General features: G+C 41.7%; 2 protein-coding genes across 4 annotated transcripts; one reads left to right on the top strand and one right to left on the bottom strand.

The window, feature by feature from the left end:
- Window positions 1-1,905: 1,905 nt before the first annotated feature.
- Window positions 1,906-7,584, bottom strand: LOC308107323 (uncharacterized protein). Its single transcript, XM_080459609.1, has 6 exons — window positions 6,713-7,584; window positions 6,428-6,633; window positions 6,026-6,196; window positions 5,191-5,343; window positions 4,583-4,649; window positions 1,906-4,446 (listed from the first exon to the last, which is right to left on the bottom strand). The coding sequence occupies exons 1-6, from the start codon at window positions 7,374-7,376 to the stop codon at window positions 2,858-2,860; spliced, it is 2,850 nt and encodes a 949-aa protein (XP_080315735.1). The 5' UTR covers window positions 7,377-7,584; the 3' UTR covers window positions 1,906-2,857.
- A 2,492-nt stretch (window positions 7,585-10,076) lies between these two features.
- LOC308115750 (amyloid beta A4 precursor protein-binding family B member 1-interacting protein-like) lies at window positions 10,077-26,998 on the top strand. 3 transcript variants are annotated; one of them, XM_080473469.1, is made up of 13 exons: window positions 10,120-10,156; window positions 13,646-13,705; window positions 16,832-16,913; window positions 18,769-18,971; window positions 19,049-19,111; window positions 19,194-19,353; window positions 19,463-19,584; window positions 19,694-19,768; window positions 19,856-19,999; window positions 22,777-22,887; window positions 25,014-25,112; window positions 25,273-25,351; window positions 26,295-26,998. In XM_080473469.1, the coding sequence occupies exons 2-13, from the start codon at window positions 13,646-13,648 to the stop codon at window positions 26,432-26,434; spliced, it is 1,338 nt and encodes a 445-aa protein (XP_080329595.1). In that variant the 5' UTR covers window positions 10,120-10,156; the 3' UTR covers window positions 26,435-26,998. The 3 variants fall into 3 exon arrangements, with proteins under 3 accessions (XP_080329596.1, XP_080329595.1, XP_080329594.1); XM_080473468.1 differs by having other exon boundaries at window positions 19,049-19,120; XM_080473470.1 differs by lacking the exon at window positions 22,777-22,887 and having other exon boundaries at window positions 10,077-10,156; window positions 19,049-19,120.
- The last annotated feature ends 925 nt before the right edge of the window (window positions 26,999-27,923 follow it).

Here is a 27,923-nt window from a genome sequence, read left to right as displayed (position 1 = left end):
TGGAGGTGGTTTCAATTTGTTTCTAGACATGCATTTTTAGTTTTTTTTTTACTATTCTAACCACACCATGTCTGCTCATCATCTTCAGTATCCTGTTATGGTTTTTGACACGGTGCATACTACAGAGGAGCTTTACATGGCCTTCACTGTGTTTTTGGTGGTAATAGAAACTTTTAAGAGAGGATTAGACAACATTGAGGCTCCACACACTTTCTTGGAGACACAAACCTGTAGATTAATGACAGTAATCCCGCCAGGAGTCTTGACTTATTCAATAATCTATGGAACAACCGTAACCTGCAGGTCAGAACTTCAAAGCCTGAAATAATAACATCAAGTGGTCTACTGGTTTTCCGTGGAACATATGCTCAGGATTGTAGTGTACTTTTTGATCTCATGCCAAAGCAGTGCAGTTCTCTGAAACTGAGGGTCATTGGGAAAAGTGTGTAGGAGGGCCATTAGAAGGTTAACGACCCAGCAAATATAATTTGGACTGTTAAAATTTGTGACGAAAACCCCTGGTTCTTTGATGTGTAACTGAAAACACCTGGTGGCTCCAGCCAAGAGCAAACATCTTTGATTCACTTTCCACGTCTTTGACCGCGGCTGGCATGGATCCATAGATCGGATAAATTGCTTATGTTTTGACTAAACGTGAATAATTTCATGTGGAAACCTACAATTCAGAAGAGAAAAAAATACGCCAGAGAGCCTCATGACAGGGGGGGGAAATCAAAACCACCTTGAATTCCCATGCTCCACATTCGTGTGAGATTGTGTCATAATTAGCGCATGAATTCTTGAGTTACAGCCACGTAAAGTGTTTTGTGGGGGTCACTATAATGACCTTGAACGTTGACCACTAAACTCTAAACCAGGTCTTACTTGTGTGTTGAAATGTGACTGATGTTCAGCAGAACAACAAAATTCATCCTGAACAAACACTGAGGAATGTGTCAGGTGACCATTTTAAATAAGATAAAGAACAGACTATTTTACTCATTTAGTAGTACAGCTTTAAAATGAAGAATGAAAAGGGGGACAACCAGAGAAGAAAAAAGGGAGGACAAATCAGAAGTCCCGCTTGCAGGCATGAAAACAAAAAAATAAAAGTTCTTTCATTACAATCCTGAAATTCTGATAATAGCTTTTGTTGTTAATTCTACACAATACTGTCACGCTATCTCAACCAAGCATCAATAACAAAATGAACAACAGCTGAAGTTTGCCATTGAGAACTGCTCATCACTCGAGACGTGGCTCTTCAGTCCCTTTGCAACTTTCACAGAATTATGAGTAATGCATCGTTTGTATGACTTTAATTGCGTTGCTCAGAAGGCATCATTGAAAAGACTCTTATCTTGCAGCCCGAGGAGTAACTGTGGCAAATAAATAACTGAAAGAGGAAAAGAAAACCTGCTAAAATGACTTGAAAAGGGCTGAAAGAAACAGCCAAAATAGTTAAACCTGCTCAAAAAAGCTAATTGATCATTAAAACGCAAAACGAGCAGCGAAAAGAGCAGAAACTGTTAAATGGCTGAAATTAAACGGCAAAAAACTATTAAAAGCACCTAAATTACTAGAAACTATTAAAAAAATCAATGGCTTTCAATTCAAGTTAAATTCCATGGATGCCAGAAAAGCCATTATAACAAAACTGATTCAAGTTTAAAGGACCTTAACCTCATTTTATGCTTCAATATGCGGCTCCAGACGAATTCCATTTGGAGGAAAGTGGGCAAAAACAGGTCTTTTTAGCCATAGAGGCTGCACGTCCCTGTTCAACAGATGAAATAGAGTTATAGAAGGGAAAGAATTGTTGAACCAAGAGGGACAAAAAAAACCCATTTGCATAGCTTTTTCGAATGTTACACCACATCACCAGCAACAGTTCAGAAGCTGTTTCAAGAAAATCCAGTAAAACAAACACATTTTTATTGGATTTACCAGCAAACATCAAATATACACTTTACTACAGTCTTGCTTGGGTTAACAGTTTGTGTAATGTCACGTGTTAATATTTAAAACAGCACATTTCTTTCAATAGGGTCTTCTAACGGGCTTCAAGTACATAATACGCACCACGTGGTCATTAAACTAGGCATGCAGGAGATGTTCGCATTAGAAAATGTTGGCTAAGATGAAACACATTGCTCTTTAAAAACACCTCTTGAATGAAAACCAGCGTCAGCAGAAAATGCTGCAGTCACAACAGGAACCGGGTCAAAATCCATTTGACGTCGACAGAGTAATTGAATTACATAAATAAAAAGCAGGCAAAAGAGAACCATGAAATCTAGCTGCATAAAAGCAAGAAGAATTAGTGTGAGAATAAAGATGTTTACACGGGTGGAATCTGTGAAGGGGTACTGCTATTTGCATCATATAAATACGATTACTGTATAATAATATATTTTCTTAAAAGATAGCTAGGTGGTTCTTGTTTGAGTTTTAAAAAAATTTATATTTTGAAATATTCAGCAAGCAGCTGGAAGTACAGTTCAAAGTTCAAACTGCTACTAATCTACTGTTGAAAAGAAGTAACTTTAACTAGTTAAACATGAAGTCGCAGTCACTGGACAGTTCAGCTTGGCACATAAATGAAGACTGGCTAACTTGCTTTTACTATAACTGAGAGTATGTATGGACAAAACATGAATTGAAGAGTATTGTTTATAAGTATTGTTGAGTTTACGTTAGCACCTAAAGTGTTGTATTAAAACAGACAGTATCAATCTTTGGACACACAATATTTCATATATAACAAGCTAATAAAGCCAGTCCTTCCTATAAATGATTTAAGACAAGGTTTTGAAATTATATAAAGAAACAATAAAGCAAAGTGTGAGTCTTTCTTTCATTGTGCTGCCACCCAGAGGATTGATACTCCACTTCCTGCTTGGTGGCTGATCTGGTTGATTCGTCCACGCACACAGTCCAGTGTGAAGAAAACCGCTGTGCTGTTGTGAACCTTGAAGGACGCCCGCAGACTCACACTGGCCCACTGGCTCCCGTCGGGCATCTGACCAGCCACCTGCTGGGCCACGGGGACGGGCCGCTGCCCAGCGGCCTCTCGGCCGCCTCCTGACACCTCGGGTTCACTTCGCCTGAACAGAGTCACTTTGACCAGGTTGCAGGAGTGAATGAGTTTGAGGTCCAAAGCCAGACTGGCTGAACCGTTCTCCTTAAAGACAAAGTCCCGCCTCTGATCTGCGGATCCCTTCCCCAACAGCCCCATCTGGGACACCTGAGTGCTGGTCTGGTGGAAGAACAGCGGCTTGTTTCGCACGGCTCCTGAGGGCAGGCCGGTGTGCGCCACAGAGGCAGACATCGAAGAAGAAATGGCAGCAGGAACCCAAACCAGACTGAGGATACTGATGCCCGTCTCGTCACCGAAGAAGCGTACGGTGCACTGAGGAGGAGAGAGGATCTCAAAGCCCAGCGTGTCCCCGGAGCTAACTTGAGCCGCTCCTGACAGAAATATGGACGTGTCCCGGTAGTGGACGCCCGGTTTGAAGGCCCGAAACAACTCCTTGCTGGTTCCATTGTGGTTGAGATACGCCAACACCTGGAAGCCCTCGCTCACACACGCCTGACCCATCGAGTACAACGCCTGCTGGAATACAAACCGCACGGTGCCGCTCTCTGTGAAACGAACCCCCCGACCGTCGTGAGTGAGTCCCACCACGTAGGGGTCAGAGGTGGAGGTGGTACGGAAGACAGGGCGGTAGTTGGTGTGGTAATGTGCAGAGACTATTGCTTGCGCTGTCATGGCAACAGCCCCAGTGTCATGGGAGAGCCAGAGGAGGCTGAGCGGAGCCGCGGACGAGTCGTACAACTTCAAACCTTCGCCACTTTGATTACAGTGGTTGTTAGCACTCCGAAGCAGGAGAGATATGATGTGACCCGGGGCGACTTCTGCCACGCCGCTGATGCTGACACTTTGGAGGGACCGCTGTTCCCGCTGTTCAACCCGAACGCCACTGATGTCGAGGCCCTCTGACCCGTCTGTGCTGTTTACGCGGAGGCACAGCTGGATGAAGCTGCGGCAGCCATGGTTCACCGACAGGTTCTCGTCCAGCCAGACCAGGCCGTGCTGCCTCAGCACCAGACGCCCGTCCTCAACAGACACCAGGCCGGCGTCGGCTCTCCCTTGGACGTGGAGCTGCACGCTGGGGAAGGCATGAGCCACAACCTGGCCTTTTGCTCCCCTCAGACTCACATCTGCAGCCCAGGACAGAGAGAGGGCGCTCTCACCAAAACTGTCGCCCACAGGAAGGCCGGAGCAGACGGTGTCCATGTTAAAGGTACAAGGTGAAGAAACGGGTGCTCCGTCACACTCGGCGCAGGCCTGACACTCCTCCATGTCTGAGTCGAAGAAGTAGCCGTGGCCGCACATTCCTGAGTTGGCCTCTCGCGCCGTCATGCCCTGGCACCTAAATCCACCTGTTAACACCACAGCAGAGGGATACAAGACGCTTTGTGGTTTTCAAATCTGTCCAAATTTATCTTACAAGTGCTGCTTTAAGTCATAAATGATACGTTCAAAAAAAATATCACAATTTATCAAGATCCTGTGTACCTGGAGTGTTTAGACACCTCTGTTCATCTCCACACAAATCAGCAATCTCAAGACATTCATCTCTGTCCTGTAAAGACAAACAATTTCACCATTTAGACACAAACTACCTGGAAATATCCAAGGCTGGCATGGAAAAGTAGAATTGTTTATAGTGTGAAATGAGTAAATGCTTCTACGTCTTTTTCCAAGATAATGCTTTCAAGATCACTCTTCAGTATCCCTATGTGCTTTTTACTATACAAGAGAAGCTCGTGCTACGAGTGTGTGATATGCTGATGGATCCTGTCTGTGATGTGACCTGTCCATTGTAAGAATTAATATGTGGGGTGAAAAGCTTTATTCAGCTTCTTTCTGGTAGTTTATGGATTTACTTGGTTTAGACTTGTGCTTAAGATTGTTGACTTTTACTTTCTCTCTTTACTTGTACTGTTTCATTTTGTATGTATCAAGTCAGCTTCAGTATTATTCTGTGTGTGTTCTGCTTATTTGTTATGATTCACATTTTAATTTCAGGTTGCCTGTTTTAGGTTTTGGATATCCACAACAGATGAAAACTGGCCTGCTGTCTCTTTCAAACAAATACATGCTCACAGGCCAGCGATGCTGACCTGGCAGATCCTGTCTGCGTGGACTGAACACTGAGCGACCAGGAAGAAACCAGCGGGGCAGACGGTGCACTTCTCACACTGAGGATGACCACTGCTGAAGTCGCAGAACTGATGAGAGCCACAGCTGCCGCAGGCCACCATGGGCTGACCCACCTGAACAGAAAGCCCGGCGCGTTATTCCGACATGTAGAGGAGCAGCAAAAGATACAAGTTATGGACATCGAGCAAAGACATGAAAATAAAAATATATATATATTTCTGATTCCTTCCCAAAAAACAAGTAATAGCTGATTCATGATCTGTGTCCAATGATCAATAATTAATCCTTTAAAAATACAGCATTCTAATAATACGAGTGTGTACAAGTATTTTCTAAATGATCTACCACTACGTGTACTGGAAAAATGTTCTGGATGCTTTTAAAAAAAAGACTTTGTAGATCAATTGAGTCAAAAGGGAATTTTCACTTGCATACTTGAGTACATCTCAGAAGCAGCAATTCTTTACTTTTTAAGTAAATACATCAAAACAGTACTTGCCATATAATTATTCTAACAACTCCTGGCCTGCAGGAAACCAACAGTAAATCCCAATTAATCCTAACTTGAAGTTAATGTAATGTTCACAGTCTCAATTATTTAAGATATTCAGTTGATCAGAAACCAAAATGTTTACCCAATAGAGCTTCAATAAATACATTTACACTTTGAATGAAACTTTAAAGGTTTTTTAACATACAATCAGTATAAATAGTGATTCTACATCAAGATATAGGTAGAACTGGTATGACTGTCACTCTACTTATTTTGAACAAAAAACTCATCTATTAGCTCACCTCCATCACACTGGCCTCCATGTCCACCTTGTGCAGAGACAGAGCCTGTTGTGCTTGGTTGTTTCTGACCTGCCCACCCAAGTTTTCCATATGGGAGTCTAGCTCCCCCTGCAGGTTCTGGAAAGATGTCTGCTTGATGCCGTCCATCAATATGCTGTACTGGGCTTTTACCTTGAAATAGAAATGATTAAAAATTGTAGAGAACAGTAAAAACTGTGTGATTATATTGTGTCCCGAAGCCATTTTCATGTAGTTAAGACCATTTTCGTCCACATATGGATTTGATCAAACGCAGGTGGGTCAGCAGTCATAAAAATGAAGCTCCTGGAGATTTGGTGGTTTGCCCTCAGGTACATATCGCATTTAAAAAATACATAAAACAAACTACATGGACAGACTTACTTGCTCCATCTGTTCAAACATCCTCCTCTGCTGTTCCAGTATCTCTCTCTGCTGGCTAACCAGCGTCCCCTGCTGGTCACTGAGAAGCCTCTGCAGCTCCTTCACTTCATTCTGTTGGCTCCTGAGAGCCTCAACCAGCCTCTCCTGGCTCTTCGACAGCTGGAGCTGCAGAACAAGAGCATCCTCCGAGGGAACCTCATTGTTCCCTAAGAAAACAGATCTGATATTAGCTTTGAATTGGTTATTTTGTTCTCTCTGGTGTGGCTGAAGTTCACCAAAACTGACCTGGTTTCATGTCACATGTCAGCTGTATGAACGCTCCACGTTCCGATCCGAAGTCTGGGAGTTCATCCAGATACTGTGCAGCCCTGTCTGTCACATGAACAGGGGAAGAGCCCAGTCTCCCGTCGTCCGCCGCGTGCGCACCGCAAGCATCTCCCACGCAAGACGTGTGTTTCTGGCGCATCCGAGAAGGCAGTTTACATCCAAGACCTTTGCAATCTCGCGCTCCACTGTCATCGCCGGTGCGGTGGGAGACTGTCGTGGGACAGGAACCGCCAGCACAGCCGGGATGAAACACCTCCGCCGTGATGGTCCTCGGGTTCGTCCTCCTGCTGCCATCAGCGCTCACTGAATGCGTAAAACCGCCGGGCTGAGGCTGGACGATGGTGTATGGCGTTAAAGGCGCGCTCTGGGCTTGGTGTTGATTGTAATGACCATCCTGTTGGTAGCCCGTATATACCTGACCTTGCCTGGATTGTGCAGGGTGATGAAACTGCCGCCGGGTCGCTGATGTGTCCATGCGCCCCTGTGCGCAGTGCGCTCCGACGCACGGTCTGCTCCAGTCCTGTCCAGAAAAGCAACGGGAACCCCGGCATACCTCTGATGCGCTATTACTGCCAAATATACTTATGGCAAAGAGTAAAACTATCGCAGAGACACGTGCCATGTTGCAATCCTGAACGTTAAAAAGATTTAAACAGGCCACGTGTAAATCATATTAGTGTCCGCAAATACCTGTTGTAGCCAGCGGAACTTGAAGTAGTAACTGTGTGCAGTTATTCAGCTTGTCTCCATTGCGCGCACTGCGGTTTCTGCCCCCTTTGCCCCTTCTGGAGATAGCTGCGTCTATCCCACATGTGGCGCTCACTGCTCCTAATTGACAACAGGTTTTGCTCCCAGTCTTAAATTAACCCGTAGCTTTCCCGGACATACCACTCGGAACTCTCACACAATTCCTACTGAAGCGTGCATGTTTGAAATATTTCCACGATTTTAGTGGCATCTTTATTCTCACAGGTCATTCATGAGCACTTTGCGTTAAAGTGACCAGATTTTGTTTATAGTTTTATACATGCCCTCATGTTGCCTTTGTGGAGGGTAATTTTCTCTTTGCTTTTCCTCTTGTGATTTATGTTGTTGACACGATAGCTTTGTGGGCCTTAAACAAGTCTTAATAAAACGGCAAACTCTGCTTTAGATGGCATCAAAGCCTCCATCTCCTTGGTAGTACTGGATTATGGTGCTGCGGTGGATTTTATATAAAAACACTTCACTGCTTTAATCTGAAGTTGAAACCAAAATTGCTTCTCCTGTCAAATGGAAACTTTGCAAACACTCTCATTTCCCTTCCCTGGCCTCTCATGGTTTTAATTAAAGCTTCAACCTACATTAGCAACACATAAAGTTTCCCCTGTTCTCTCATTTTCACACCAAAATGACACGAGTTCTTTCATTCAAACACTTAATCATGAAAGGTGGAGTGTAAAGCGGACTCCAGCCAGCTTCAGTTTGTTATAACTCATACAGAAGTGTTTTAAAACACCCATATGATTAATTAGTGGGACGCGGGCGCGCGCACACACACACACACACACACACACACACACACACACACACACACACACACACACACACACACACACACACACACACACACAGGAGATGAAGTCAGTTCTGCTCTTGGAAATCATTTGCACTCACTTGGAGACCACACATGACTTTAAAGTACTAGAGTAGTCCTAATGAGGAGATATAATATAGAAATACAACTACAGGAAATGAGTTTGTAGGCTAATTCCAAAAGAACCTGATTATTTTTCAAATTTTGCACACAGCAATATGTTGTTTATTTCTCTAACAAGCACCCTTACCTCAGCAGGAATAATCCTGTGCATGTGTGAGTTTTCTTCGGTTTCCTCTCAGAGTCCACAAACTTGCATTTCTGGCCAAATGGTGACTTTAAATTATGCATAGAATTTTTCCATTTTATGACTCGATGTAGTAGTTTCTCTGTGTTTGCCCTTCGATAGACTGGTGACCTTTTCATGGCTTCATAAGTTCGGCTCCAGCACCCCGCTACTCTCAGTGGGGTAAAGGAGTTGAAAAGATGGATAAATGGACATTTTCTGCATATCCATTACCCATTACAGCAGCTTTTTGTTGTTGATGTTGCTTTTATTTGTCCCTATATTGCCTGCGGTCACATTTCATGTAATCCAGACTCATTTTGTTGAAGAATATAAACTGCTTGCTCCACTGCTATAAATACCTCAATATATCCTTTTTGTTCTTTTGTTCGCCAAGTAAACATAAACATATGGCTGAGTAGAATAAAGAGGAAACCTAGGGCATTAAACTATCAAACATTTGATGACAGATATCCGTTTTAGTCAATGAAAAAAACCACTTTGACCAAAGAAAAGTCAAAACATGTGCATATGTTCCAACATGAACACTTGTTTATTTGTTCATTTATGCAGTTTTCCCATCTAGATTTAATGTGGGTTTAGTTCTTGGATTCTTGCATGAAGCTGGTATACGAGATGAATGGATAACTTGACCATCCCTTGGTGTTGCATCTGGTTCAGTTTTGACTTCAAGTATCCGAGGACCCGGGTTCAAGTCCCAACTGCGACAGGAAGAGCATCTGACTCTCTGTTCTGGTCCATGTATTTTGTAGATTTTTTTTATTTTTTTACTTTATATGGTCAGTTTTGTTCAATTCAATTTTCTGTGTTTAGACAATGCAGACTTTTTGTACCACATTAGCTTTACTTTAGAGAAGCTCCAAAAGCAATACAAAACTTCCCCCATGCAGATGATTTAAATTACCCAACAGATATCCTAAATAAAAGATTAAAAAAAATATATATATATACAGTATATAAAGGCTGAACTTGTCCCAGATTATCTGAGAGGCCTGGAGTGCAGTGCTCATAGCAAGCCAGAAATGCATTTAAATGAACAGTTTAAAGACATCTTAGCAGAGCTCTGAATCAGCTGCAGCTGTCTGGTCGATTATTAACGGGGCCTGCTGGAAACAGCTAAGGAGTAAGGTGGGACCCTCATTTATCTAAAATCTGAAACAGTGCAAGATATCTCAGTAAAACAGATGTATCAAGATAAATCGATTAAGACATGTCAAACAGTTACGATCTGCACAGGCTCACAGTCGTGAGGAGAGCTGTAATTAGACAAAGTAAGTGAAAACACCAGTGTGGCTGACAGTCCTGAAATATGAACATGTGAGTGCATCTCTGGCCGAGCGCTGCGTCCTTTACATATACGTTACATAATTAGAAATACAAAAACATGCCACTGCTTTACAAGAAATGTCTGATTTGCTTCCTCATTTCACAAGAACAGTCATTGCAGAGTGGTTACTTAAAGGCTGTGAGCTTGCAAGTGTTCACACACGCTGCCTGATGCTCTCGAGAGACAGACAAGGTAGGAGCATGAAAAAATGTAAATAACAACGACATCAAAGTTGGTTGATGTTGAACCATCAAAAAGCAACTATGCTACTGGTAAACTACTAAAAATGTAGTCTTTTTATAGAAAGAGAATTTGCTTTCAAAAGTATTTTTTGTTCCTTGATATGAAAAAAAAAGATCTTAAATCAGATCAACCGTGAGCATGCCTCAGTTCTTGCATAATTTTGTTTTGTTGGCATTTAATGTAACCCCAGAATGTGTTTTTTTTTTTTTTTTTTACAGAACATGGCTCTTTATGACTTTTGGCTACCTTAAATGTTTGTAGGTTGAATCAAAACAATAGCCAGATTAATCCATGAAATTGTTGCTTCAACGCAAACTGTTGCACAGTCCAGTACGTATAACACAGGGTATATTCATCTGTGCATGCTTGCTGGCACTTCAAGAGTTAAATACTTGAAAGACCACATCAGCTTTGTTTAAGACAAACACATGTCCTCTCCCAGCAGCCAATGGACGGTTGTGCAACTAATTAGAAAACAGTAAGAAGCTTACGACCACAAGAAAAAAAACAAAAAACATGTCTATTCTCTGTCAGTAAGCAATGCATTGTGATTACTTTCATGCATATGAGACTCGATAAATGACTTTTTGGGAGTCAGGCTTTGGCTGCCTGGCCTGTTTGCCCACACGTCCGCTTCTTGGCAGCTCCTCATTTTGTTGATGTGTGAGACCACAGACGGAGACGGCAGCAACTCGTTGACATGAGAGCATGGAAATGATAAACTAATGCGGTTGTGTGATGCATGTTTTACACCGGGACAGTAAATACGGTATCGCTGTAATTAATACTGTAAACAGGCATAACTTTATTCAATGGAAGTGTTACAGGAGACAAAAGTAACGACTGACTTTCACATGTGTGAGGCAGAAGTCCCGAGAGACCACAAAGGTACAGTTCACTATAGCGATCAAAAAAAATAAAAAAAATTCACTTTCATATGGAAACAATACTTTCCCAACTACCATCTTCTCTACCGTTCCCCTTTTAGCTCCTCGCACTTAAATGGATGGTCTGTTTACTGTCTGGGGTAAACACAGAATGAGAGTGAACAGTCCTGCCTGCAGTTGCTTATACGCACGTTAATTCCCAAGTGTGTTTCGATGTGTGCAGTAAGACGAATGAGTGATACAAAGAGCAATAAAGACAGACAAGCTGTAAATGTATGGACGTTTCAAACAACACAGAATAGTCCCTGTGTGCAGGACAGAATACACATGTTCCTTATGCATTCGCACAAAGATAAACATAGATTCACCCACTCGGTATCTGTCCAGCTGCTCCCATAGCAGACACCAAAGCCAGTCACTGAAACTCGCAGTCTGGATTCTCGTCCAAACGGGATTCAAACCCGTTTGTCTCATACGGAAAAGCTCAGATTAGGTTACAAATGTTCAGAGGAGACATTAAGTCATTTCTTGGAGTGGAGCAGATAAACTGACAATCGCTCCAAACACAGCTCTCAATCTAAACCTTTCCCCAAGTCTTGCATTAACCTTAAAACATTTCCTGTAGCTATAGTGTTTGAATAATCAATATGTGTAGCAAATCAAAAGACTCCATGAGAAGTGATAAGTATTTGTACTCCATTATTATACTTGAGTACATTTTTCGAGTATCTGTACTTCATTTGAGTATTTGTTTTTCTCATGATTTTTTTACTTTGACTCCCCACTTATGAACACAAATATCTGTTTTGTTTTTTTCTTACACTCTTATGACTGGTTGATTACTTTTTTTTAAACAACTTTTAAGAGTTACAGTAAAAGGATCAAAGCAGCTGGCAGTAAAACTTTACACTTATATTGTGTGTTCATGCGTGGTCTAAATGAAGTTGCCCCTGGCCTTTCTTCTTGTTTTTTTTGTTTTTTTTAAATTAACACAGATATCTGTATCTATTTAGGAATCTGTATTACTTTGCCACCTCTGTCCACAAGTAAAAACCTTCCCTACTTCAGTCTTTTAACCAGCTGTTGTCGTTTTGCCGTCCACCCCACTGGTTCACACATCTCTTAGAATTGTTTTACCCCTAGCAACTTGGACAAAACCATCTGACTCACATGCAGTGTAGCTTGAAACTATGTGTCGAACACATTGGAGCATTTAGCTGCGAAAGAAACATTTCTCCAAAATGGCTCATGTCAGCCAAATATGCAAATTGGCATCTGTTTGTTAATGAGATTGTAATGTCAAAGAAATCCATTTTTTTTTCTGCTCCGAATGAGTGGAAAGAGAATAGTCAATGTAGGTGAGGTTAGGATTGTGCAGTAGTATGTAAATATAGTTTAACTGAGACGCTTGAGAGAGGACGACAAAGTTGAGCTGAAGTTCACTAAGCAGAACTGGAGGTAAATACTGTATGTCTCAACAGAGAAAACTGTGACCACCTGTATATGTTTGATTCTGTCCCGTAAATAATGGAACACGCAAGAAATGACTAGTAATCAAAAAACAGGTCATAAACTAGATACTGACTTGGTTTGTTTATGTGTAACCCTTTGCCTTTAGTATGTAAGTTTGGACATTTTGTTGTTATTGATAATAAACTCGCATGAATGTTTTCAGGAACTGGCAAGAAATAAAGACTTCAGTCTTCAGTTTGTCTTTTTATAGCCAGTCGACATGCAATGAAACGAGAGGTTTGATCGTAATGCTGGCGGGCTGCCGTCTCCATATGAGAAAAAAACAGTCAATTTCAGCAAATTGAGCACTTTGATCTCAGTGAAGACTCTTGAAATTACACATTAATTATTTTAACCTTTTTTTTTTTTATTGTGGGAACACAGCAGTACAACATTGTTTTTTGTCGCTCGGTTTGCTGTTGATTAAGTGAAAGCATTTATATCACTGACAAATACTCAGTGGAGGTATTTCATTATGTGGAGGGAGGCCCAGTCTGCACTTTCTGTGCCCATAATTTCCTGAAGACGTCTGCTGGATGGTGATTAAAAACAACTTGTGTTTCATCACAGGCAGAGCAAAATGAAAACAATTTGATCTTGACTCAATGCTGCTTTGTCCCTTTGCACAGTCACAGTGACAACCCTGCAGATCAAATGCTGCTTTGTCCCTTTGCACAGTCACAGTGACAACCCTGCAGATCAATGCTGATGTCCTTGAATGATATTGTAATCTTATAGCCATCGATAAAGCTAAAGTCATTTTTTTATTTTTCCAGCCGCAACTGTCACATCTGAACCGAAGTATTTGCATCTGCACACAATGTTTGTATCCCCACACCACAAAAATGCCAGTTGTTGTATGAAATGCATTTCACGGCTTTCCATGACTAAACATAATTCAAACTGAACAGAAATTGTTTATCATGTCCATTTCCCGATGCATCTTGCTGAGTTGCTCCTTCTATGTGCCTTAACTTTTTTTCTTTCTTCCTTTCCTCCACTGCTCCTAAAATGTAACTCCCTTGTCTCATTTGTGCAGATGGATGATGTAGCGGTCATGTTCAATGACCTCATCGGTGAGATGGATCATCTGTGTCAGGTAAATTCTGTAAAGAAAACAAGGCTGAGACTTTCTACCATAGAAAAGAAAGAATAAAATAAAACCCCTAACTCGGCAATCTAAGAAAACTGAAAATAGAAATGGGGCACCAACCAACCAACTTTTTTTTTTTTTTACATAAAGCAACCTTGAAAAAAATAGAAAGAGTACCCCAAATATATATCCATAGCCTTCTTTGACAAATCTTCATGACCTCATCAAATATATAAATGATCTCACTTTCCGCTAACAACAGCCCCAAAGCACTCTACATCACATTCATCCATTCACAAACCATTGGAGGCTGCAGCCGTGCAAGGCGCTGTCACTCCAATGGGGGCAGTTTGGGGTTCAGTGTCTTGCCCAAGGACACTTCAGCATGTAGGCAGGCATAGATGGGAACTGAACCTGCAACCTTCTGATTGGGAGACAACCACTCTACCACCCAAGCTACGTATGCCACCCCAGGAAGTTAAGACAAAAGAGTGGCCCCAGGGACTCCTGCTGAGAGCTCTTCTTTGGGGGCTGAAAGCTGATTGGCTGATTACAATCTGCAACAGTCAATGGGGATTGCCTCTTTGGATCCAACAGCTGGACAGCATTTAACAGTCGCCACACACCCAAGCCTGGCACAAAGGAGAGAAGAGTGAAAATAAAAACACTGGCAAGGGACACCCTCACCCAAATGATATGATTGTGACTAAACTGCAAAGCAGCAGCATCAACAACCACATCGTCTGAACCTCATTGTCTGACTGTCTTCAATCATTCTCTCTGGGATTTGTCAGGGGGATCCTAAAAATGATGATGCAAAATGTTTCCATGGGAGTCTGGATGAAGTGATTGGTGTTGGTGAGCTTCCTCTCTACTACACGATCAGCAAACCTACAGAGGGAGCAGATCCAAGCACATGCAAGAGACGTGGGAAAGAGTGTTGCTTCCTCTTGGACTAGGTCAAGGTCAGAGCATCTCTGGCCAGGGACAAAGACCTTGTGGAAGCGGTCTCTAGGCTGAACACACCGTCATCAAAATAATATGCCATTTTCTTCTTTTCAGCTCGGCCAGAGCTGAGGACAGAGGACAGACATTTAGTAAGAGTAGTACCACCTTGTTGTGTTGCAATAAAATCCACACAGATGGCTGGAAGCTCTAAAGGGCTCCAAACTGCAAGCAGATGGCCCAGCACTGGCAGCTCTGGTGTCAGGCTGAGGTTTTGGTTCAAACCAAGGCCCCGGAAACAGAAGAGTCAGACAACTTCAGATAATAGCGACAGGGCCTGCAGTTACACAAGCAGGAAAGATATCATGAGCTGTCTTCAGGGACTGGAACCGCCCTACCCCCCCGGCAAAGTCAGTGCCTAAAACATCCACGCCTTTGATTAGCAAAGCAGGTGTACAGCAACTTTGAAGAAGCTACTTACCTTACTTGTGTACTTAAGGGGCGGACACAAAACTCATCACAACCCCTTGAACAACAGCGCTTGAACAACGATGTAGTTGGCCGAGGCAGCCACAGTTGGAATGAGACCAAAAACTTTTGGTTGGGATAAAGTAGCCCTTCCATTGTGAAAGCATTCATGAGCCGGTGACTGTGGTACCTGAACGTTTTCAGGAGGATGGTCCTCAGGAGTAGGCGAAAATAAAAAGTGCCTTTGCAGAATAAAGGAATAATTTCAGGCTTCAACAATATTCACATATAGAAAGCCAATCAACTATGTGAACTACTTTCAAGATTCAATGATTTCATTTCAGTAGCATTTCATGTTACTGGTCCATGTTCGTTACTAATCTTGCAGTCAAGCAAGCTAAATAGATGAAAAATACATATCCTCTGATAGAAATGTCTACGTTTACTGCAATATACTCATAAAAAAAAGCAGAATTGAAGGCTGCTTCGGAGAAGATCTGACACTGAACCAACATTGCTAAAAATACATGGGGCAAGTTTTCCTTTACTGTCCAAAAGGTAGGCTGCATTCTTTCTCAAAACACGACCATATGAGCTGCAGGTCTATAGCTCCCCATGCTGAATGTTCCCACCAGCGCTTTTGAAGCAGAAACATGTTACAAGAAGTTTTTTTTGGTTTTTTTCCTCTCTTTCTAATCTGGATATTATCTACATTACAGCGGGCAAAATGTGTTTCGAAACTGAGCTTCTCGGAAAAATGTAAGGTGACGCTTAGATGTTGTGAAGTCATCGCATCTGGATCGGAGTGAGGGCATTCGCTGCAGATTCTCTTAAGCACACATAAGCTGCTCATCATATGACAGTGATTCGCCAAGAGAAACATTACACACAATTCAAACGGACCCTGAGGGGCACTTGGTCGTTGTACACTTCAACTCTATGCATGTAAGCTGTAAATGAGCACAGCCCTAAGACATGGTCTCAATCTATTTTCAGCTGTACGTCATGCATACCAGAGAGGCAGATTTGTCACTTTGGCTTGCATTCCCTCTTTGGAAAGCATCACAATGACAAACACCAGTCCACTAGACCAGAGTTTGCTAGAAAAGCAATCTGATTACAACACTGATCCTATCAGGATCTCATAAACAAAAAGGATTTAAATTGTTCCGCTCATTGCTTTGATTGGGTCCAATTTCCCTGCTTTAGTGCCTCGGAGCAAAGGGTGAAAAGAAGTATTTTCATCCTGGTTGGAAAAGGGCCTATAAGGTGTTAAAGCAGCAGCTCCAGCATAACCACATGTGTTCTCGGACACGGTCATCAGGCTAAACTGCAGACATCGCTTTCACTCTGCACAACTTGTTTATAAGGAATGATTGAGCCCGTAGAAATGCACTACATGTTAGTAATTAACATGCAGCAGTTTTCCTATTTTCCTGATGACACGCAGGCTGACGCAACTTCAGCATTTTGTTTTCACTTCTTAGAAATGTTAAATGAATAAATTCTTCTCCAAAGTTGACATTACATTGTGATAAGTATCTCTTTTTTAATGAAGTTTCCTCTTACCACAAAGGGTAATAAAAAGCATGGTCTAGTGCAGGATAATAAAGAAATCACTCCAAAAACCTCGGAGTCAAATATATTTTAAATGCTCACAATTGTTGGAGGCTGCTCAAGGTTCTGATGATGTGTTGTCATTGCTTTACTTCCCTTCAGAGTATAATGCCAGCAGATCAAACACCAGAAGAGGATCTGCAGAAGGGGAGCACCTTCTCCATTGGTTTTACAGATGTCAATGGTGAGTGCTCATCCAGATCATTTATTCATCCCAAGCAGATAAATTCAAACCAGCAAGGTCCAATAACCATAAGTCACACTGCCCTAAAACTTAGAGGCTATCCAAGTATAAGAAGTGGGAGGCAGTCTCACAGGAGATAAGGTTTCTGTTTGAAAATGGGGGGGAGGCCGGTTGTTGTCGTCCACAAATGTCATGGCGACCTTAAGGAGGTAAGAGTAGATCAACAGTGTGCAGTGAATGATTCACAGATGGTGTTGCCAATAAACAGTCTACATAGTTGCATACAGTGACATAAATATGCATTTCAAATAGTTTGCAGGAATAAATATTTATGAATGAATACAACTTGGGAATGTAAAGTGTAAATATGTTCGCCTTCAGCTTCCAAATAAGTGTGAGCGAAATATAACTTCAATTTAATTTAATACACGTTGAGAGGGCTGTGGTGGATGACGGCTCGCGCCTCGATGTAAGGTGAGGAAACTGATGCCATTCTTGTGTCTGTCCCCGACTGTACGAGATGCCTTTCTAGCTTCGATCTGTGATGATTGTTAATAGGGACAAAGTCAGGGGAAAGCCTCGGAGCTGCCTCTGAAAGGCTCACTCTGACTTTCTCACCCTGACCAGCTGGCAACGTGTGGTAACTTAACACAGCTGTGGCAGGGTGTCGGGAGGGGGAATTTATGGTGAGTAAGATATTAGTCAAAAAGAATCAGGATACTAGATTACATCCTTGATGTTGAGTCAATGCTTCGGCCGAGCAGTTTGAATTCAATGTGGAAACATCAGACGAATGACGTAGAAATACTAGACAAGAAGCAAATACATACTGAATGATATAATATAATATAATATAATATAATATGACATGACATGACATGACATGACATGACATGACATGACATGACATGACATGACATGACATGACATGACATGACATGATTTAATATAACAAATTCATAAGCAGTAACCATTTAAAACTGTGACTTCATCCATCTCCTCAAGGTGGATCCACTTCATCCAAGTTTGAGTCATTTTGTTTTGGACGTAAGTAATCTTTGGGTGGGTGAATGGCCGCGTAACCTTTACTGTTAGGCGTGTCATACACAAATAACAACAAATAACCTGCCAAGCGCGTGTTAGGATTTAGAGAACAGAAGCCACAGGCGTAGGGAGAACATGAAAACTACACACAGAAAGGTGCAGAATTGAAGCTGGGTTTTCTCATGATTGTTGCTGCCCAACAATTGTGACAGATAGAGAATCATGAAGTTAATTTGGAGCCAGTTCATAAAAACTTAATTGCATAAATGATTAACCATAGAGACCTGAGACCAAAGGTCCGCTAAAGTGTATATAAGATAGTAATAAGAGTCAAATTTAAATTTCTAAATGGCACAATCCAGGAAACATATTTTGGGAATGCGTTCATAAATGTTTCATCCACCCATCCATCTTCTGTACAACTTCAACTAATGTTAAGTCAGTGGCAGTGTACAGCCCAGACCGGTTACACAATCACACCTACGAGGAAATTTACAGTTGTCGGTTATCCTGAAATGCATGTTTCTAGGTGGTGAGAGTAAACGCAAACACACATAGGGGAAAACATGCAAACTCCACACGGAAAGCACTCCTCCAAACCCTTGCCCAGACGTCAACCAGGGTCTTTCTCGGTATGAGGTGAGAGTACTAAACAAACACGGCCCTCTACTTTTCCAGTGTTGAGAAAACATTATGAATTTGTTGAGGGGGCTGTGAGATCTGGTGTTAGATCAGACTTCAGTCAGACAAATGTGGCCCCAGAGATTTATTCAGGCAGTAAAATGTTTATACTTGTGCCTCTCTCTCCAAGCGGAGTCCCTGAATGAACTGGAGGATAACGACCTGGATGCTCTTGTGGCTGATCTGGGATCAAAGGTATCCCAGCAAGAACTTTCCGCTTGTGATCAGAATCGTGGTCCTACTCGAGCTGCTCCGCCCGATGAGAAATCTGAGCCAGCAACTGTGCTTCCTCCACCGCCAACCACCCCGGGATCATCTGCGGGAATAGAGAAGGCAACGACAAAACTGAAACAATCACGAGGAAAATGGAAATGAAAAGTAAATTAAAGTGTTTGATGTCACTTTTCTAGTGTGAACCCCAAACAAAGGCCAATAAAATCAAGCTGGCTCTGGATAAGCTGAAAGAAGCCAAAGTGAGAAAGGTGAAATAAATTTATTTTATTTTATTATTCTGGGAACACAGACAGACTTAACTGAGCATGCCGCCCCTCCCAGATGATCGTTCGAGTGCTGATGGCTGATGGAAGCTCAAAGATTCTGATGGTGGACGAGCGACAGACGGTGCGAGACGTGATGGACAAGCTGTTTGAGAAAACGCACTGCGACTGCAGCATCGACTGGAGCCTGTGTGAGACCAACCCCGAGCTGCAGATTGGTGCGACGGCCAAACACGCCGACACCCTCTAAAGTGATCAGTATGTGTGCACGTCAAACATTTTCAAAGAGCTTCTGGCTTTGATTTTCTTCGTATCGCCACATTTCAGAAAGAAGCTTTGAGGATCATGAATATTTAGTAGAGCCGCTGTCTGTCTGGAGCCGATACAGTGAGAATAAAATCTGTTTCATGTTGAGACCCCAGAAGTATATTATGTTCACAGACCCTCAGGTGAGTAATTAAAAGGTGTATTCTTCTTTACCTTTTTTCTTTTTTTTTTTTTATCATTTAATGACAACAGTCTAACAGTGAATCAAATCGTGTTGTGTTTGCAATGAAGCTTTTTTACATGTGGAAAAAGAAGGAATCGTCTTTGAGTGGGATTAATCAACAGGCCAAGGAGCTCCTAAGAAAGGTCAGCTCCACTTCATGGCTCGTCAACACTTTGTGGTTCGCTTCATTTTTTATTTCTCCATGTCATCTTTCGTTCCTTATGCTGCAGGAGAATTTTGAAGGCTGTACTGTGATTGTTCCTGACCTTGACGGGATGCTGTATCAGAAGGAAGATGGCAAGAAGGTTTGGAAACCTCGCCACTTTGTGCTCCGGGCCTCGGGCCTCTACTACGTACCCAAAGGAAAAACGAAGGTGGGGCAAATTGGTAACCGTTAGCAACAAAGAGTTTAGCCGTTGAAAAGACACACTATAGTGATTGATGACCAACATTCGGTCAGTGACGCAAAGTAACTGTACTTCGCTTCAGTATCCTACATTCCTACTGTGATTTGAGAACTTTGGTTGCCTTGCTGATGATTTGATTTTTATGTATTTGCATTCCGTTGTTGGGTGACGAGCAGCTCCAAGCGTCTCTCACATATACCAAATTGATGATCGAGCATGAGCAAGTCGAGTTGACGGGCGGTTTCCCCAGGAGGAAACCCTCTGTTACAACTCTCCTCATAGAATGTTTCTTAATCCTCACATGGTTTCATTTCAATGAATGTCCAAATGATTAAAGATCTCAGCAAAAATCAAACATTTAAGTAAAGGACCGAGAAACTAAAAACACATCTGTGTTTTGGGGCTCAGTTTCTCTTATTTCATCTTCCATTAATCATCTTGCATCTCCTCAGATTTATCCGGTGACCCCACAGAGAGGCCCGAACCCTGGATTGTAAACTACACCACAATGCCAAAAGTATTTGCTCAGCTATCCAAATCGTTGAACTCAGGTGTTCCAATCACATCTATGGCCACAGGTGTATAAAATCAAGACTTGCAAACTTTTCCTACAGACATTTGTGGAAGAATGGGTCGCTCTCGGGAGGTCAGTGAATTCCACCGTGGAATAGATGCCACCTGTGCAGTACGTCCAACCGTGAAATTTCCTCGTGACCCATCCGAGCATTACATCACCAAGCGTCGGATGCAGTGGTGTAAAGCATGCCGCCACTGCACTCTGACATCTGATCACAATTTTGTCATCATAACTGTGCTTCATTTGGTACTTCAGAGCATCCAATGCGACAGTCCCCATAAGTTATCGGCATTCCCAAGCACCACAGACGGATAGAACGAAGATATACAAAGGTGGAGAATATTGCTGTATTAGAGGAAAATAGACAACAAACAAGCCATCAAACATACATTCTGGTTTATACAGACAGATCTAATGATCCTGAGACAGGAAAAACACAAAGCTCATTTTACTTGGATTCCATTTTTTATGTAAAAAAAAAAATAAAAAAAAAGCAAGTAGCTTAAACAATCTTGTTTGATCAACATAAATAAATTATGCGAAAGGTTGCCTTTTTTTTCAGTAAATCTAGTAGAATATTTTTTATCAGTGGACTAACATCCTAATTGAATCCCTATGTTTTAAGAATGGGATGTGACATGCATGTGAAGGCAGGTGAGCAAATACTTTTGGCAAAATAGCGTACCTAAATGTATATTAAGTAGCTGAAACTAGTTCCATCGCTGGGAGCAGCTACAACTCAAAGATGCTGCATATATGCTGAAGCGAGAATATCAGGTTGGGGCTTTTTCTCGGTGTAAACTAGACAAGAGGCTCCATAAAGTCCATAAAGCTTTACATCTGAGTGCTGCCGAGGCTCAAAGTGGAGGACGAAGAGCCGCAGAAATAAAGACAAAACTGTGTGAATTGAAGCCTCACTGCTGTTGAACAGAGGCGTGTCATGCTCTTGCCACGACATGGCTAAAAAATGAAATAAAATAAAAGAGAAATAACGCCGTGCCTGCACACTGACTCCCCCCCCAAAAAATCCTCCAACAGGAAGAAATAGATGCAGGCGAAACTGTGCGAGGCAGATGTGCAAATGGCAAACATGCGAGAGCTGCAGGACTGCCAAGGACACATGGGTGAAGCCGGGGTTGCAGAGGACATTTTGTTACAACCGAACCAACAAAGACGCAAACGCGAGACGGTCATGAGACACAATAATGTCAACAAGAGACTGACTGGAGGGAGATCGAAAATGAAGTGAGCAAGAAACCTCAAAGAGTTGAAATGAAAAGGGGGGGGGGGGGGGGGGGGGGGGGGGGGGGTGGAAGAAACGACAGTTTTTCCAGGAAGGTTGACTTTGTGGAGTCCGCTGAACGTCAACAACTCGGTTGGTGTGGTTTAATGTGTGAACACGATGTGTTTCTGCTTTAAATCAAGTATGAAAGGAATGCTTTAAAGGGGAAAAACTCCATCTCTTCCCACAAATCAAGCTTCTTTGTAAAAAAATGTCTTTGATGACTGAGTAAATACAAATGGCTTCGAATTATTTTCTGTCACGTGTTCTCAGTTTTAATAATAAATCAGAAGAAAAGTAGAAGCTGAAAGGCAGTTGTTGGCTCCCCCCCCTGTAGATAAGAGGTCACAGAGAGAAATTAGGCAACCTGCAATAGATGTACATGATGTTTGTCATCACTTGTATGATAATGCTGCAGTCTCTGTTTAAATATGCGCGTTGAACGATTTCTACTTTTGATTAAAAATACATACAACAGCATCCCTTTTACAAACACACATTACTTTACATAGAATCTTTGCAGCATATTCAAATCAACTCTAGGTCTTTGGCAGTTTACAATGCTCCCATCAGAAGATCATCTAAAAGGTAAACCTCAATCTAAGAATCTAGTAAGTGCAGTTTGATCAACAACAGCTAAAAAGCCTGAAACCATTTCAATCTACCAGAGTTAATACTGCCTGACTTGTTGATTTATATGACATCCTAAATACTGTACCACTGTGGAACGGCAGTATCTCCTCATGTTGACAGGACATTTGCAATATATACCGGGACTTATTTTCATGTGTGGCATTACCACCCAAAAGCACTGATGTGATTCGATGCATGTGTTCCACATTTCTGCCTGCCAGCGTGACACTACCCCGCGTCTCTCTCTTCCAGTCCTGCAGCGATCTCGCCTGCTTCATCCGATTTGAGAATGTCAACGTCTACGTCGCCCACAAGTACAGACAGAAATACAGAGCTCCCACCAACTTCTGCTTCATCCTGAAGGTCAGCTCAGCAGCTTTAATCGCCATCACTTTCAGGAGGCGGCAATAGAAATCGGCACGTTAGACAACGACAGCAGGGAATGCCTGCGATGTGGTGGGAATTCTGTGACCCTGCATTTCACTGAGAGGCAGGTGAAAATGTTATTCCCTCACTCCGAACTCATCAAGTAAAAAAAAGTAAACTCGCAGACGTCCTCACACACGCCTGGAGATTTTTCTTTTCTTGATGTGCCAGACGTTTCCGCTGCATCCTACTTTTACAACATCAGTGAATTTCTGACATCACTGATACGACCAGTTTAGAAACACGGCTCCAACACTGTGCACACAGGCTCTACTTCTAATAGTGAGACCTGGTGTGAAATGATGACATTTAGAGGAAATACTGGCAGATTACTTTTTATGTCCACAAACCATCACTTTAGCATTATGCATGCATTTCCATGTGACGTGAATACTGTGTGCTTCGGGTACTTCACAAGGCTTACCAGGAAGTAAAAAGAAATGTGGTGGTAAAAATAAACGAGGCTGAATATTTTTAAAAAGCTGATGTGGTTTGACATATTTCACTGCAGGGCCCCGTGCGTCGCTGCTATTCAAAGGACATGAAAGCACCTAAAGAATATAAGGGTAATTTATTTCTAGGTTGCAGCAGCCACATATTTCCAGTATTGCTCATATACCTTCTATTATATACTGCCTTCATTGGGTATGTACATCTTAAAGTAAGTACATATTACTCCCTATTGTGCACTTATTACCTTATGTTGCGTATATACCCCTGCACTGGCGCAACACTTGGAATTTCCTTGCTGTAGAATTAATAATCTACTCTAATCCTAAAGTTCTGAGTTCTCCAACAACATATCTATAAAAATGACCAGGTCATTATGGAGTGATGAGGGTACACACACTTTTTCACTGCAAACAACTGATATCAAGATATCAGAAAGTTTGCATTAGGAGCCATTTGGAGCAATACCTGTGGGTACAAATAAATACCTTTCAGCTTCACTACTGTAGATGGAATTACAAATACACATGTTGGGTCCACAGTGCAGTTGCAGCTTTGTATATTCTGCCCTCTGCTGCTTTAAGTAAACACTGCACACATTTCAATACTACAAAATGCTGCATTTGTTGTTTGTTTTTTTAAATCATTTTACGATCCATTCTGCCAGATACATAATATGGATAATATCGCCTATGAGGTCTGTGGATATAAAACCCAATGGGTGCAGCATGGACAATTGTAGCTTCACCTTTTAGTGAGGCCACACATACTGAATACAAGAAGAAGAAAAAAACAGATGGAGACAAGATGAGACAGATGGGTTGTGAAATAGCATGATTCAGGTATATTAGAGGAAGTGCAGTGCTGCATCATGCTGGATAAGTAAACTCCGAATGTGTTCTCTTTGTGTTACTGCAGGAGAACAACTTGCTTTGCCTTAAATGCTTTTCTTCAACCAAATCTGAACAAGTAGGATTTTCTCAAATCAACTCAAACTAATCCTGTATTCATAAATACCCACTTCCTCTATGCACTTTATTGGTGACTTCTCTACAGCCACAGATCTACCTCTTTTAATCTTTTATCTTTTCAAATTTGTATTCATTCTGTGTTTCTCACTTGGGAGCTGCCACTCAATCTCATTGTTTCGTTTTTTTTACGACAATGACAATAAAAGCTTTTGACTTCTTTATATAATTGGTGCAATATCAACATCATCCATGGAGAATCCTCCATTTGGGGCTCTTATTTTACATTTAAATGTTCTTGCATCCAGACCTTCATGTGTTAAACTAGCTGAAAGACCTAAAATCCAGCTGCAGTGTTAATGTTGCCAAATGCCTGCTGCTTCCCAGAGTGCAGAATATCTGCCACATTCGGCATGTATGCTCCTTTCACAGTATACATTTCACGGATAAAACTGCTTCACTATCACTGTTCCTCTGGGTCTCAGTGTGTATGTTATGTCCTATATAGGAAAGCTTTAACTTTATCCTGTTCTTTGTTATATTTACACGTTGCCTGGTGGGAACGTTTTGGCCTGCAAGCCTAATGTTTGTCACCACCTGCTTCACATGTATTTTTTTTTTCCCCTGTCTTCTCAATATTTCCAGCATCCCTGCATCCAGAAAGAGTCTCACTACACCAAGTTCCTGTGCTGTGATGAGAAGCACTCGCTGTGTCTTTGGGTCAACTCCATCAGAATAGCCAAGGTCAGACTGAGCAGTCCGTAACTCAGCTCAATGTAACAGTCAGTGACAGTGGATATGCAAACACTGAAGTTATGTCTCGTGTGTGTGTGTGTGTGTGTGTGTGTGTGTGTGTGTGTGTGTGTGTGTGTGTGTGTGTGTGTGTGTGTGTGTGTGTGTGTAGTACGGGGCTGTCCTCTATAAGAGCTACCAGGCTGCGCTGAAGACAGCGTCCTCTCGGCAGCCTTCTCACATTTCTGCAGGTAACAGTTCATCTTGAGACAAAGATCACTATAAACTGATCAGAAGGTATTAAACTAACCAGAAAAGCCAGAAATCAAAAAATCAGAATGTATGATAATGCCATAAAATCCTTTACAAGATAGCTAAGATGAAGCATCCATACCCTGGTTGACAGTGATATAGCTCCGGACCAGGAATAAAAAAACATCTTTACCTCCTTATCGTCTGTATTCTCCAAAAACACTTTGAAAACATACTAAACATATCAAAAACCCTTAGTGTTGTGTGACTGATCAAGGTACAAGTTGTCAGTGAAGGCGCATTCAGCCAAACCCGTATGAATCTATTCACTGGACGACGGTCACTGTCGTTCCACCGTCTTATTTTGGTTCCCAAAAATGAATCAAAGTCTGTTTATCACCTTTTTAAGTGGGATCACATTTGTAAGGAGCACGCATTTGTGGAATGAGCAGCAGAGCTGAGTATTACCACTATTGCAAAGGGGGAAAAAAAATATATATATAATAATTCTTTTCAAAAAAACATTAATAAAATAATCAGAATCAGAACGGATTAATAATCCCATGAGAAAATTAAAGTCGTCTGCCAAACAAATTTCCTTCCGTTTACATAAAAAAAAAAAAAAAAAAAAAAAAAACAACATTCTGAGCAAAGCTTCTATTTCTTTATGGTCACTTTACTGTAACACACTTGAAATCAAACATCAAAAATCATCAAAAACAAAATCATTGCAAGAGGTTTCAGATCAAATTAAAGTACAGAAAGAAAAAACATTACAGTACAGCTGCTTTGCCTTTTTTCTTTTTTTCTTTTTAAATTGGCCAAATAAATTATAACTCTTCATTTGATATATATATATATGACCTGGCTCAGGTCACTCACAACAATGTTGAAGGAAAGCATAAAATGTCAACAGAATGATGGGATGATGAATCTTTACAGCCACGTCGCAGGTGGAGCCGTCACCTCCCGCCATCACAAATGTTGAAGACTACCCGTACGAGGCTCCGCCGGACTTCATCCCTCCTCCTCCTCCTCCTCCTCCTCCTCCTCATCATCATCATGGACCCCCTGATGTTTGAGATAAACATTCAACTTGAATTGGCTTCAATCAGTTCCATCATGATTCAAACGCCGCTCACTTCAGAAAAATGTGTCACGGGCAACCAACCAAAACTCGCAGTCGTTTCTTTCAATGAGTTGTTTATTACAAAAAGACTGTACATAAATTTCAATGATCACATCCTATGTACAAACAGAGGAAAGGACAAATATCCGATTTTGTTCCCATGAACATTTAAGTTACAGATGGTTTGTTTTTTTATTGTTTTTTTTTTCCTTTTAAATTCCACATCTGATCATAAGAAAACACACACCAAAGAAAGGCGTCTTGACCTGTGATGCCCTGAAATGCTAGACGGTAAGTGGTAAACATTACAAAGTTCTGCACGTCAGTGGTTGTCTCATGGTTTTTTTCTCTATGAAAAAGTATAAATAAATCCTTTACATTACAAACTGCTAGCAAACCTTCCACAGCAGTCTTGGACATAAAAAGAAGTTGAATGCAAAGCTAGAAATATGTTAGGTAGAAAAGGTTGTTTCCTCACGAAAAAAAAAAAAAAAAAAAAAAGTTAAAATAAAAAGAACCTCATGATGGAAAAAATACAATCGAAGATGGGATGTAATGGCGAATCATTCACTGTTATGACATCAACCTTCATGCACAGAGGCTGGATAAATACTGTTCGTACAAATGAGTCCTTTTTTCCAGTCAGACACAAATTGCTTCCTCTGGATCGCTTTCAGTAGAGATGAGTACTTTTTTTTTTTCTTTTTTTTTTTCTCATGACTGGTTACAAACGTTTATTCTGAGTGAGGCGTTAAGATTCAAAATGATGTTCCAACAATAGGAGCAGGCATCTTATCTTGTAATCAGACATTTTCCCAATCAGAGGTGCTTCTCAGACCGCAGGAGTTAACAGGTTTCAGTCATTTAAAGTCAAACTCCGAATAAAGAAACGGACAGCAAACTGATTCTTGCTGGAGTACATTACTGCTGAGTCGTCTACATTCACTACAACGCTGAAGTGACTGAAGATTACAATCAAAACAATTCGTCTTTTTTAAGAAACATTTGTTACTTCTCTACAGAGAGCCATCTTGTAGTTGAGGTTGTTTGGGTTGGTGATTATGGTTATTGAGCACCAATGTGAAGCACCAAACCAGCAACCACTGAAGGAACGGACACGTTAGAAAGGTTAGCTCTTCGATAGCAACTCCGCTGTTGCCGCGGCAGAAATCAAAATCCTCACAGTCGCTGATACCGAAGTCAGTGCAGCCGTGACACAATGGACAACCACATGAAAACACACCAGTTAGTCCTTCCTGTGCTTCACATTTGGAAGCAGCACACTGCTCGGAGCTCTGCTACAGTAGCTGGACAGCGTCACTACATATAGTGACAATGAGTTGTGACTTAAAGGTCCCATATCACGCGCTTTTTCAACAATTTAACGTGGTTGTCGGAGGTCCGACAACACTGTATTTAAAGTGTGTTTCCCCAAATTGAGC

Source organism: Lipophrys pholis, assembly GCF_963383615.2.
Source record: "Lipophrys pholis genome assembly, chromosome: 1".
NCBI lineage: Eukaryota > Metazoa > Chordata > Actinopteri > Blenniiformes > Blenniidae > Lipophrys > Lipophrys pholis.
Note: the sequence above shows the minus strand (reverse complement) of the source record. Positions and strands in the feature narration are given on the sequence as shown.

What these genes read in the sequence shown, in the direction of transcription:
- LOC308107323 (XM_080459609.1), bottom strand. Translation starts at nt 7,376, where the DNA reads ATGGCACGTGTCTCTGCGATAGTTTTACTCTTTGCCATAAGTATATTT. An exon ending in TGTTTGAACAGATGGAGCAA is followed by an intron (nt 6,197 to 6,427) that starts GTAAGTCTGTCC and finishes TTCTATTTCAAG; the next exon opens with GTAAAAGCCCAGTACAGCAT. An exon ending in ACGCAGACAGGATCTGCCAG is followed by an intron (nt 4,650 to 5,190) that starts GTCAGCATCGCT and finishes TTGTCTTTACAG; the next exon opens with GACAGAGATGAATGTCTTGA.
- LOC308115750 (XM_080473468.1), top strand. Translation starts at nt 13,646, where the DNA reads ATGGATGATGTAGCGGTCATGTTCAATGACCTCATCGGTGAGATGGAT. An exon ending in CATCTGCGGGAATAGAGAAG is followed by an intron (nt 18,972 to 19,048) that starts GCAACGACAAAA and finishes TCACTTTTCTAG; the next exon opens with TGTGAACCCCAAACAAAGGC. An exon ending in TACCCAAAGGAAAAACGAAG is followed by an intron (nt 20,000 to 22,776) that starts GTGGGGCAAATT and finishes TCTCTCTTCCAG; the next exon opens with TCCTGCAGCGATCTCGCCTG.